The sequence below is a fragment of the Diceros bicornis genome, chromosome 7 (genome assembly GCF_020826845.1).
Source record: "Diceros bicornis minor isolate mBicDic1 chromosome 7, mDicBic1.mat.cur, whole genome shotgun sequence".
NCBI classification, from domain to species: domain Eukaryota; kingdom Metazoa; phylum Chordata; class Mammalia; order Perissodactyla; family Rhinocerotidae; genus Diceros; species Diceros bicornis.
In genome coordinates this window covers 58,036,055-58,048,534 of record NC_080746.1, presented here as the reverse complement: position 1 = coordinate 58,048,534, position 12,480 = coordinate 58,036,055, and the positions used below count along the sequence as shown (strand labels likewise).

The 12,480-nt window shown below is 57.2% G+C and overlaps 1 protein-coding gene across 9 annotated transcripts in view; it reads right to left on the bottom strand.

The window, feature by feature from the left end:
* ARAP1 (ArfGAP with RhoGAP domain, ankyrin repeat and PH domain 1) overlaps nucleotides 1-12,480 on the bottom strand; it is a 61,168-nt gene that overhangs the window by 29,229 nt on the left and 19,459 nt on the right. For all 9 annotated transcript variants that reach the window (XM_058545665.1, XM_058545669.1, XM_058545667.1 and 6 more), the window contains one exon: nucleotides 10,395-10,946. In XM_058545665.1, coding sequence (XP_058401648.1) covers nucleotides 10,395-10,903 — 509 coding nt within the window. In that variant the 5' untranslated portion in view covers nucleotides 10,904-10,946. The remainder of the gene's footprint in view (nucleotides 1-10,394; nucleotides 10,947-12,480) is intronic.

The window sequence follows — 12,480 nt, the reverse complement described above, 5'->3', positions numbered from 1 at the left end:
GCTGGCTGTCTTCAGCCTGGTCTACGGCCGCAGGTCCTGGCAGAGACTGACAGTGTGCGACCACCGCAAGAGCAAGAAGCACTGGACGTGGTCAGGCGCCAGGCCTCGGCTCCTGCTGCTGCCCTCTCCGGGAACGCCCGTCTCCCTGGTCTCTGACTGGAGCACATCTATGCATCCTGTCACCCCAAAGTCAAGGCCCCTTCTCTGGAAGTCTTTCCTGACCCCTCCTTCATGCTCCCCCCGTCCCTGCCCATTTCCTTTCTGTTGGGAGTTTCAGACAAATTATTCCAAATAACACTTTTTAAAAATATCTCCCTCCTTTGGGCCAGGTCTTGTCTAGCATCTAAACCAGGACCTGAGCCCTGACTCCACGGTCCGTGTGTTCTCAGGACATGCGGCTACTCCCACATCGCCCTGCGCGCTAACTGCCTCCTCTCCATTGTGGGGCACAATGAACGGAAGCCTCCCGTTCCGGGTGAGAAGCTGACCTTCAGCTGGCTTCCTCACTCTGTTCCCCTAGACACTTGCTAAAGGTGGATGTCAGCCAGGTTCCTAGGCCACAGTGCCTTTGGCAAAAGTGGCCAAAAGTGGCCTGAGTGAGGAACTGCCCCTTGACTGGGAGAAACTGTGAGTGGTCTCTCAACATGGTGGAGAAGCCCGAGTGTGGTGGCTTCTGCCTGGCACATCCCATGCAGGGACCTGAAACCACACCTGCGGGGTTGTTAGAAGACACATTGGCCCCTCTGTAAGCCAGGGTGGCTCCCACACCTGTCCACTGTGAGTCTCAGTCCCCCTGCCCCAAGCTGTCCCCTGGAGGGCCACAGAGAATGGGTCCTGGACAGCTGTGTGGCTGGTAGCATTGACTGCTCCGAGGACCCCACAGCAGAGGAAGACCTACCACTGCCCTGGTGGCAACTGCTCCCTCCCTATATGCTTCACACAGAATCTGAGGCCACGAGGGCCTATGGTAGTCCTGGGAGCCCGAATGTTTAAGTGGACTTAAGAAGACGCCCTGGTGGGCATTGCACCAGGCTGTCTCCCCTACGTGACCCTGAGTCTTTTTAGGGCAGGGGCAGCATCGGACTCGACTCATCTCCACGGCCCAGTGCGGGGCCTGGCTGAGTCAGCAACAAGGGCCTGTGAAATGGGTGGGTGGAGGGAGGGACCAGTGGGCGGGTGGATGGATGGACAGGTGAGTGGGTGGATGGATGGACAGGTGGGTAGGTGGATGGATGGATGGGTGGGTAGGTTGATAGGTTGGCCCTTATGGCTAAAAGAGAAGCAAATGAAAGGGTAAAATATGACAAGAGACTGAGAGACTACCCACAGGCCCAAGGGCATGACCTGAGGTGTGGGCCCCCAGCTGGGCAGGTGCAATGGCCTTGGAGACCTCTTGACAGGCAAAGCCTCCCAGACTCCAAGAGGAAGGGGCCCTTGGGGGCCCGGCTTGTCATCAGCTGAGAGCAGAACTCCAAGCTGTGGGGCCAGGACCAGTCAGACAGGCCCAGAGGAGGTGCGGACAGGCCCGCCCCTCTAATGACAAGTAGGGCTGAGTGGGTCTGGCTCCCCCATCTCCCCTGGCACTGAGGGCCAGTGCTGAGGGGAAGGTAGTGGCAACAGAGCATCCTTGGAGTCCACGCAGCATCGGCCTTCCCACCTCTGGCCCCCCAATCTTCCCCCATCACCGTCCGAATCACCTGCCAGGGATCTGGCCCCCCGAGGCCCACCTCCCCAGCAGGTGGGCTCCCTGGGGCAAGCACCACATCTCCCTTCTTCACTAGTGCACGCCCAGCGCTCAGCGGGGATTAATAAATAAATGAAGACCTGGATTAATTACTTCTTCTTAATTATGTGCGTGTATGTATCCCCAGCCATCTTCTCAGTGCTTCACATGGATTCCTTCATTTACTCATCACTAGGGACCTATAAGGTGCGGCTCATTGTTACCCCCGCTTTACAGATGAGGAAACTGAGGCAGAGAGACATGAAGAACCTCCTCCCTGACCCCTCAGCGGGAATGTTCACCCAGGGAGTCCAGCACCGCAGCCCGCAAGCTCAGCCATCGGTGCCGAACGAGGCCACAGCCGGGATCTGAGGGCTTCTCTGAGGCCTGCCTCTCACACCGCCGCTCTGACTCAGGATCCAGGCAGCTCTGGAGCGGACATTCCGTCCAAGAGGGAATGTGATCACAGCTCTGATGGCCACTGTGACCATAGCAAGAAGGGAGCGGGGAACAGATGCAAAGGGCTCCTCTCCCAGCAGAGCCTTTGCAGGAAAAGGGCTATGTGCCAAGACGGTGGGAGCAAAGGGGCCCCTCATAGACCTCCAGGCCTCATTCCAGCCACCTCCTCCAGGAAGCCTCCTGGCTGACCCCTGCCTGCCTACCACAGGCGACCCGGGCCGTGCTGAGTCAGGGCCAGGCCCAGAAAAGGAGAAGTAGTGTCATGAAGGAAAACCCCAGGGGAAGGGACAGTGCCCACAGAACGGTCCCCCCCCTGCCAGAGTTCTGGCCACTCAGCGCCTGCACCCTAAGAGCGGCCCCAGCTCCAGTCTGCAGCTGAGGCCCAACAGGGATGTTTCCCCTGACCCACTAGAGCAGAAGACTGGTCCCAACCCTGAGCGTGTGCTCAGGAGCCCCACCTCCAAGCCTCTGCTCATACTGCTTCCTCCTCACTGCCCTCTCCCTGCCATCCCAGCCCATGGAAAGCCCATCTGCACCTCAAAACACAGCTCAATGGGCCTGTCCTCCAGGCAGCCTCCAAGACGCCCACGCAGAGCTGCTCTCCCCCTGCACCCACGCCTGGCTCTCCCGCTCCTTCCTCCTCCATCCATGTGACATGTGGACCCATCCGCTCTCCCCTCTACGCCCACAGCAAGACCGGGCACTCCTGGGCAGGGGCAGGGGCTGAGCCAGCCCAGCCGGGGCCCTCAGCCTAAGAAGGTCTGCTGTACTGGATTAGGGCAAATACACACGCCAATCTTCCGCCTAGGAGGTGGGGGCCATGGCAGGGTCGCGAGGCAGAATGGGCAAGAGTAGAGTGACCATATAATCCACCACATGAACCAGAATGTTTCTGAGAGTTAAAGAGGCACTATTAACAACTGTGTCAGGGCCACAGGTGTAATCAGAGCCTGTTGCAGGCTAAACGAGATGTGTGGTCACTCCAGTTAAGAGCCAGAGCTTTGGAGCCAGGCAGACTTGGGCTCAAATCCCAGCTCGACTGTTAGCCAGTCTGTGACCTCACAAAGCAGGTCACTTCACTCTGAGCCCAGTTTCCCTTCCGATCTGCTTGCAGGCTGACCGATAACTCAGTAAGGAGAGCCACTGCACACGTCCTCAGCACGGCTTTCTTACCATGCCTCTGGCTGAAGGAGGCTCAGGCTCCACAGGCTGGGCCAGGAACCTGCTTCAAAGCCTCCTCCTCCAGGGTGGCCCCTGGCTCTCCCTTCGCATCTTCCTGTCCACGTCAATCTCTGGCCAAAGGAACTAGAACTCACCGTAAGGGCAGGGGGGCCACAGAGTGGAGCAGCCGGAATATCTCAGACTGGTCTTGAACTCATCTCACACCCACAGTCCAGCCATCCTTGACTGAGCTGCATCCCATAAATGCATACCACCAGGCCTTTGCATATGCTGTCCCTTCCACCTGGAATACCCTTCCCTGTCTGGCCACCTCCTACTCCTCCTTCAAAAGGTCCAAATCACATATCCTCCCCTTCCACTTTGTGCCTCCCCTCATGCCCTGGGCTGGGCTGGGGCCTCCTGGGGCTCTTCCAGCCTCCACGCTTCTGATCTCTCAGTTTGTCGTGTCTGTCAATGTTTGCTCCACCGAACTGACCTCAGAGGACCAAGGACCCAGGCTACACCCTGTCCTGGAGTCAGGACTTACCCCCTCAAGTATCACACAGGCTGTGGAGGGACCCGGCCAAATCCCAGCCCCTGGACTCTCACCAGCAGGGCTGAGAGGCGGGGTCAGGCCCAGTGATCTGGACACATCCGTCTCCCACCCCGACCTCCCCTTCCCACGGGGGCAAACTTTCCCAGCTGCCTACTTCCTCATCCATGCCCTGGCTATGCAGGGCCTGGCCCTCAGTCCTCTGCTTCTTGCTTCCTCCATGGCTGCCCCTGTCCTTCCTGCTCCGTCATGAGACCTGAAAGTAGCCCCTCCAGGCCTCCTTGCTTCTGTTCTGTATACTTCTGCCCAGGCCACAGCCCAGAAAGCCCTTCCTGGGGTTTCACTTGCTTAGATGAGATGTCTGTGGTATACCTCTCAGCTTTTGCACATGCTGGGAGCCCCCTCAGGCCAATCCCCCTCTGGGCCATGGCATCATCCAACACAGAGGGGGCTCTGGCAAGTGTGTGTTGAATGACTGAATGACCACCCTCCCACCCACATCCTCATCACTGGAGAAGGTCAGCAGCTTGCCCATCCCTCCATAGAGTGGTGCCTGATTAACCCAGCATCCGCCCTCACAACCAAGGCCTCATCCAGCTCTTAGCACTTCTTCCTGGAACAACAGCTACCACTTGCAAAGTACCCACTATGTGACAGGCATTCTGCTGGGGGCTGTTTTTCATTTAATCCCCACAATGACCCAGATCATCAACTCTACTGTGCTCAAGACATGCCTCCTCCTCCAGGAAGTCCACCCAACTGTTCCCTCCTCAAAGCTTACACAGCCTGTGGGGTCCTTCATGGCACCTTCTAACACCAGGCCTACACTGAGCTTCCCCACAGGCCAGCCCAGCTGTTGTGGGCAGGAGGAGGCAAAGGCCCAGGTTTCCCATGGCAGCTCTGTGCACTTCCCAGGCCTGGCCCTGTGCTGGCCGATGAGGGCAGCAGCGGGAGGAAGTTCAGCCCTCAGGGAGGTCAGAACTGAGTGCCCAGCCTGGGTGCCCAACCCAGGGCTGGCCTGACAGGGGGAGAAGGTGCAGGTGTCTGCTGGGCGCTACAGACAGCTGAGCCGAGGGCGCAGGCCAGGGCCAGGCGCACGGACAGGACCTGGTTAGAGGCATCTTTATGCTCCCCGTGACCCAAGTACAGGGTTGTTGAGTTCATTAGGGATCCACAACAACTGGCGGGGGGCGAGGCCAGCCCAGCCCCCAACAACACAGGCACCACCACACACCAGCCCGGGAAGGAGGGATGGCGTCATGCCAACGAAGCGCCAGCCCTCCCAGGTTTCCCTATCACCCTGCACTCGGGGGGAGGGCAAGGGGGTTCAGGTAGGAGCTGCCCAGAGCCACAGCACCCTTGAACTTGATACTGGGAGAATCCACACCCAAGCCTCCCGAGGGAATCCTCAGTGGGGTGCGGGGAGCCAGAACTGAGGAGATCAGCACCAGGTCCCTGAAGGGCAGAGACCCCACAGAGAAGCAGTCTGTCCGGCCCAGCAACAGGCACCGTGGGTCCCAGTGGACAGGAGCGAGGCTTACGGGAGAGGGAGACCTGGAAAGCCCAGGGCAGAGGCAGGAAGGAGAGAAGGGGAAAAAAGGAAGGGGCAGGGGAAAAACAGAAAATGTGGAGAAAGTGAAAGGAGAGAGAAAATTCTGAGAGCAAACAAGGGAGAGAGGAGAAAAGCACCACAGAAAACCCGGCCAGAGGTGACAGACAGACACACAGACAGACAGGGATTCCTGTCTTCCCAGGCCCTCAGGAGGAGCCTCCCTCCTCCTGCCCACCCCCCTGACAGCCCAGCCCGAGGGTGCCCCTCCTCACCCTCAGACGCCCGCGGCTCCGGCCAGGCGGGCCCAGCGAGTGCTCCAGTGTGCTGCGTGCTGCCCGCGCAGCCTGTGGCCCACCTGGCTGGTCTCGCAGACAGCCTGGCCCCCGTTCCCCGGGGGCGTCTGAGGACTGTCTGGGTCCACGTATGGCTCTGCACGCCTGTGATTCGTGTCTCTGCGTGTCTGTTATCACTTGTCTGAGCGTGTGTTTCTGTGTATAACACACAGAAACATCTGTGGATCTGTCCGGGAGTGAGTGTGTTTGTCTGTGTGTGTATGTGCCTCTCTCTCTCTCTCTGCATCCAGCTCTAGTCTCCCCTGGCTTCCTGCTCTCCGCTGCCCCCACCCCCTGCAGCCCTGGCCAACACACACACTTCCTGAAAACACTGACTGAGAAAGAGAGAAAAGTCACCCAGAATCCCCCGGGGCAGACACTTCCTCCCCGCTCCCAGGCCGCACCCCTCCCCCCCCCCCCCCCCCCCCCCCGCCCCAAGCAGGAATGGGACAAGCCACCCCAGTGCCATCTAGCAGGGCCTTACAGAGTGGATACCCAGGAAGCCCTGGCCCTGGCTGGCCCCTCCCCACCCCCACAGGGAGGCCCAGGGAGGCTGGGAAAGAGGCTCTTTGAAGGGAGCAAGTTCTGCCCCAGCAACAAGTGATCAGCCTTCAGGAAGATCAGGGACTGGCTGGGCTACAGGGCAGTCAAGGGCACAGGCAGGGGGCCCTTGCAGTCTGACTCCAGCTGGCGGCTGCCCCCACTGGGCAAATATTCCCTCTTCACCAGGTATCTCCAGGTATCCAGGTATCAGAGGAGGAAACTGAGGCCCAGAGCATTCTGGGTGGGGCTCTGTAGAGTGACCCTGGAACCTCGGATCAGAAATGACCACCTTGCCACTCTTGGGGATGCTGGCTCAGGGGTTCACATCAAGGACACGTGGAGCTGAACAGACTGGGCCCCAGGCCAGGAGGCAGGGTCTGAACATGGGCTTCCCCTCTGCTGGGCTACGTGACTCTGAGCAAGTTTCTCAGCATCTCTGGACTCATCAGCAAGTTCCCTATTACAGGCTTAAATAATGGTGGGGTGCAGACCATTTAGGGGTGAAGTGGGGTCCTCCCAGGCCAGGCAGAATGGTGAGCCTGGTTCTGAGAGTCCTGACCCAGCTGGGAGAGGGAGGAGGGGACCCCACCCCTGCTGATTTTCTGCCTGTCTCCTCTGAAGGCCTCTTCCTTTCCTAGACATCTGGGGCGGCACGGGTTGGGTAACGGGAAGGGATGGGGGATGGTGAGCTCAGGGCCCTTTAACCCTAATGTCCAGTCCGATGTGCGCTGAGGGCATGCACTGGGTGCTGAGTCAGCGTGGGCAGCACGGAAGCTCATGCAGCTCTCTATTCACTCAAACACGCACTTTCTGAGGGCCTTTCAGGCACCTGGAGCTGTTCCAGATGTTGGGGATTCCATGGTAGACAAGGATCTCAGCCCTAACGGAGCTGACGCTCTAGTGGGTTCATCTTCTTGTCAGCACATGCACACGCAGGTACACACACTGGCTCATACCTGATAGCACACAAATAACACACATGCCAGTTCACACCACCCACAGCACTCACACTCACAAATGGACTGCTGGAGTCCCCACTGGGCCAGGACACATGGGCACATGTATGTGCACACAGGCCCTGGTGAGCTCACACACACACCACACACATCACCGCTGAAACTGTATGAATCCCCACCTGCGTGTACATATCAGGATCACACATCGCCTCCCTTAGGACCTGTGCAGACGTGTGAATATACAGACACCTACTACCCTGACAGCTTGCACAAACACGCACACTAGGGGTGCCCTCACATGCAGTCACAACCTCAAGAGCACACACACACACACGCAGCAGAGAATCCCAAATTCCGCTGGGGAGCCTGGTGATGGCGGGGGCCTAGCAGTAATGCTCACTCAGTCACCGCATGATCTAGTGCAAGAGGCCCTGCAATTGAGAGTGAGAGCCCCATCACGACAGGGTGCAAGCAAGGGCAGGAACTTCAGGAAGCTCCTGCAAGGGGGGCAGGAGCAGGCCAGGCTGAGCAGTCTTCCACCGTGTACCATGGACCCTGGAGTCATGGGAAGGGGCTGTGAGGGGACGGGGTGGCCAGTCAGGCTCCATCCTGCCCCCAACCTGCCCGGCCTTCACCTGTTACACATGGATGAGGCTCCACCTGCCATGAGTTTTTCTACCACTGAGCTTTAAAGACTTCGTACACCTTGGGAGCCCAGGGCGCCAGGACTGCAGACACCCAGCTTCCCAAATGTCAAAGACCTCCGGACACAGGAAGCCACGCTGGGCAGCTCACCTTCCACCACACGCTGCCCCAAGGAATAGTCCCAAATTATAAGGAATAATTGCCTATAAATTCTCTCAGCATGGAATGAGTTTTGGGTCCTCCAGCTACAAAGGGCAGACTCCTGTCCAGGGGACCCTGGCCTCCCCCAGAGGCTAAGCGGCTAAGTTCAGACTGGGGTTCTGAGAGTGGGGGCTGGTACCCTGGGGTGTGGACAGCACCCTTGCTCTACCCAGCAAGTCTCCTGAACCCAGATGTTAGTACCAGGAGGGCCAAAGAGGGCACCTGATGGGGAAACAGGCCCAGAGCAGCTCTTAATCAGAGTCACACAGATAGCTGAGCCTGCTCCAGATATACGGCCTCCTAGAACCCAGGCCTCAACTCCCCCACTGGAGGTTTTGCCTCCTCAGCCTTCGTGAGCTCCATATGGACAAGGGCCTGTCTCCTGCCCTTGTTCACCCACTCCACCCTGCCCCTCCCGGACACACACACACACACACACACACACACACTCTCTCTCGCGCTCTTTCTCTCTCTCTCTCCCCATCCTGATGATGGAGTCAAAGGAAATAGAAATTACTGCTGCATGCAGGAGAATGGCCACTAGAGGGCGCAGTGGCAACAGGAAACTCCAATCTAGGCTGCAAGCCAGGCTCCTGGGGGACCCTAGTATCGCCCTCCAGTTGTGTGAATCAGGAATGGCAAAACCCTTTTTGTGCTTCCACCAATCAAACCTCAAAACACCACAGCCCTGGCTTGGCCTTCACGGTCCCCTTACTTAATGCCCCTCTCTGGTGGGAAAATCTCCACACCCTCCCCACAGGGGCTCCCTGAGCATGTACTTGGACTGGATTCAGCCAGTGCTCCCCTCCCTTCTCTGAGCCTTAGTTTCTCTGCTTGAAAACAGGGCACAAATCCCCCAGAAGGCCTGAGCAGGGATCAAACAAGATTACGTAAGCAAAGCACCCAGCACAGCGCACAACACAGTCTGGTGCCACATTAACGGTCAATGACGGACAGCATAGACGACGGTGATCCCATAAGATGAGCACCATAGAGCCGAGGTGTGTAGCAGGCTATACCATCTGGGTTTCTGTAAGTACACTCTACGATGTTCGCACAACAGTGGAATCCCCTAACAACACATTTCTCAGAACATATCCGTCATTAAGCAACACATGTAACAGGGACCAGGAGACCTCTCTCTGCACCTCCCTTCCTCCTCCAAGAAGCCTTCCTAGATTAGGCTGACTTGGTCCCAGTACTGCAATGAATCTCCACTACACCCCTGAACACAGACCCAGCCCCAGCTGGGGATGCTCCCTCCTGGCTAGGCACCCCCACAAACGGCAGGAGGGAGGGCATATGCGAAGGTGGTTAAAATGGAACGTCCAAGAAGTAGGAGGTAACTCATGAGTACCAGGAGCCAGGAGGGGAGAACAGTTCTGAGGCAGAGGAAGGGTGAGTAGGATGTGGCCTGAGAAATGTACCCAGGATTTGGTGACATCTGGCAGGAGCAGTGTGAAGGGAGAGGACAGGAACACAAGAACAAGGCCCTGGGCAGTTCCTGCTCTCCTGAGGTGAGCTCATCACCCTGGGCCCCCCATCCTGGGGCCCCCACCCTGGGCTCCCCGTCCCGGGCTCTCTACCCTAGGCTCATCACCCTAAGTTCTCTGTTTTCTCCACACGGACTCCAGAATGTCCTCCCATCACGCAGTATCTCACACTCACCAGGCCCCAAACTGAACTCCAGACTTCCTCCCAAACTCACTTCTGTCCCTGGGTCCCCAGACCAGTGATGACACCACTATCCACCCAAGACGGAAACCTGGATGCCGCTGCGGCTCCCTGTGCCCTCTGCTCACGCCCAGGCCGTCCCCACGTCCTGTCCATTCTAGGGCCAGCCTCTCGCTGCAATCTGCCTCCTCTGCAGTCGTGTTGGCACAGCCTGCGTGGGGGCCTCTCACCTGGCCCTGTGCCCCATCACTGGTCTCCCAGCCTCCTCCCCCATCAACCTCACCAGCAGCCAAAGTCATCCTTTTAGTACTCAGCTTTCATCTCATCACTGTGCTCAAAACCTTCCTGGCTCCCCACCTGGCCTTCACAGCGTGGCCCATCAGCACCATCCACAAGCCTCAGCCACACCACCCCAGAGTCAGCCACATTGTCTGCTCAGAGTGTCCCAGATCGCACTTCCCACCTCTGAGCTTTGCATATGCTGCTCCTTCCACTGAGATGCCTTTCTTACCACAGTGCCAAAGGCCACAAACGCCCCCTCCACCCTTTAGGATCCTCTGCCATGTTCCTCCCACCCTGGACGGCATCCACTCACCTCACTGGCTGGCGGGGGGACCCAGTGCGCGGGGGCACGGGTGGAATGCTCAGCTCTGCGAAATGCCGCTTGGCAGGCAGCGGAGGCAGCACAGGGTCTGGGGCAACTGTGGAGGGGGCAGAGAAGCAGGCAGGCGGAAAGCAGCTCCTCCGGGGCGGGATAGGTGGGGCTGGGGGTAGCCCCTCATCCCCTCCAGCCGTGGGCAGTGGCTCTGGTGGAGTGGCGGGCGCAGGCGGTGAGCGGAAGATGTGACGCTTCATGGGCACGGGCCGCGGGGTGGGGCGGGGGGCAGGGGCTGGGGGCGTGTGGGCACGGAGCAGGCCAGCCAGGATGCGGCGGCGGTGGCCGGGGAGCAGCATGCCCATGTCCACCAGGCGGGCATCGCTGAGGCCTTGGCACTCGGTGGCCCACAGCAGTCCGTGCTGCTCGAAGAGCCCGGTGTACTGCTCCAGGTGCAGAGCCCGCAGCCACTCGGCCACCGACAGCGCTGTGTCCCCAGCCTCTGCCATGGTTCCTGCCAGCAGAGGCCAGCCAGCAGGACTCTGTCCAGACCTGGAATAGACAGATGGGCACAGGTCAGAGGCATGACCACCCAGGTGTAGTTCCCCAATCAGCAACCCTCTGTGGCTCTCCCATGCCATAGGGTTAAGCTCTGTTCTTGAACTTTCTCCCCTGCGCCTCTTGTGCCAGGTAAGGCCAGATACTGACAGGTCTCTGAACACACAGGCTTTTCCCTCTGCCTGAAACCTGACACTCTCACCCCACCCCCGCCCCACCGCTGTGGCCTAGTATTCAGCTCCCATCTCCTCTAGGAAGCCCTCCAGGACCCCCAGTTGGCAGCACCCCAAAACCCCATCTACAGCCTCAGCCACTGCTGCAAGGCTGGCCAATGGCTGTGTCTGGCACACACACCCTCCACTGCCCTCTGCACAGCCCAGGCAAGGGCCCATTTCCTTCTGAGGTGCCAGTTCCCAGCAGAGGGCCAGGCCCAGGGGCTTAGTGAGTATAGGTGGGATTGAGGGATACCACTGCTGGTCCCCCCAGAGGCCCAGTCTAAGAGCTGAGCCTCGCCCCACCTCCAAGCCCCTGGAGGAAGCGGAACGCTCCAGGAGGTAAGTCAGCCCAGCATCACAAACCCCTGGGGCCCAGGCCCTGTGAGTGAGTCACCCCTCCCACCACCAAGGGGGGAAAAGGGGTGATGTATAGAAAAGGCCATTCATTCATTTGTTCATTGAAAATAGCCTTGCACAGGGCAATGGGGACTCAGGTCCCACCCCCACTCTCAAGAGCTCCTGGCCTGGCAAGAGTCACTAAACGGCCGATGCAAAGAGAAAGTGATTCACAGATCAAAAGAGAAAAGTCACTTGATCATCTCCACAGATACTAAAACTCAATACCCAGCAGACTTAAACAAAAATCTTACTAAAATAGAAAGGGACTGATACTTCCTTAAACTAAAAACCAGCACCACTTCCATTCAAGTCAGGAATGAGACAAGGATATCCATTTCTTTTTTATTATTATTATTACTATTATTATTATTATTCACCTTGCTCTGAAAGTTCTAGAGAACAAAAATAAACAAAAGGTATAAAAATTGGGAAGGAAGAGATAATCTATTAGAATATCTGAATATGTATAATATGAATTTTTAGTTGGAAAATCCACAAGGCTCCATTGAGAAACTATTGCCAACAATAAAAGAATTTAGTAAGATAGTCGATTTCAAAATTAATATAATAGAAATCAAAAATAAATAAATAACAGCAGTCAGTACTCGTAAGCAATAACCAGGTAGCAACCAGGATGAAAGACCCCATTCACAATAGCATCACAAAATATAAAACACCAAGAATAAACTCAATAAGAAATGTGCAAGAGGTATAGGAAGAAAAATTTGAAGTTACCGCAGGGCAGAAAGAAGACCTGGACAAATGGAAAGACACAGCATTGCTCAACATCATAAAGATATTAATTCTAAGTTAATTTATACATATGCACAATCCTATTAAATACACACACAGAATTTTCTTTTGGAGCCAGACAAACTGATTTGAAAGTTCATGTGGAAAAATAAACAGGCAAG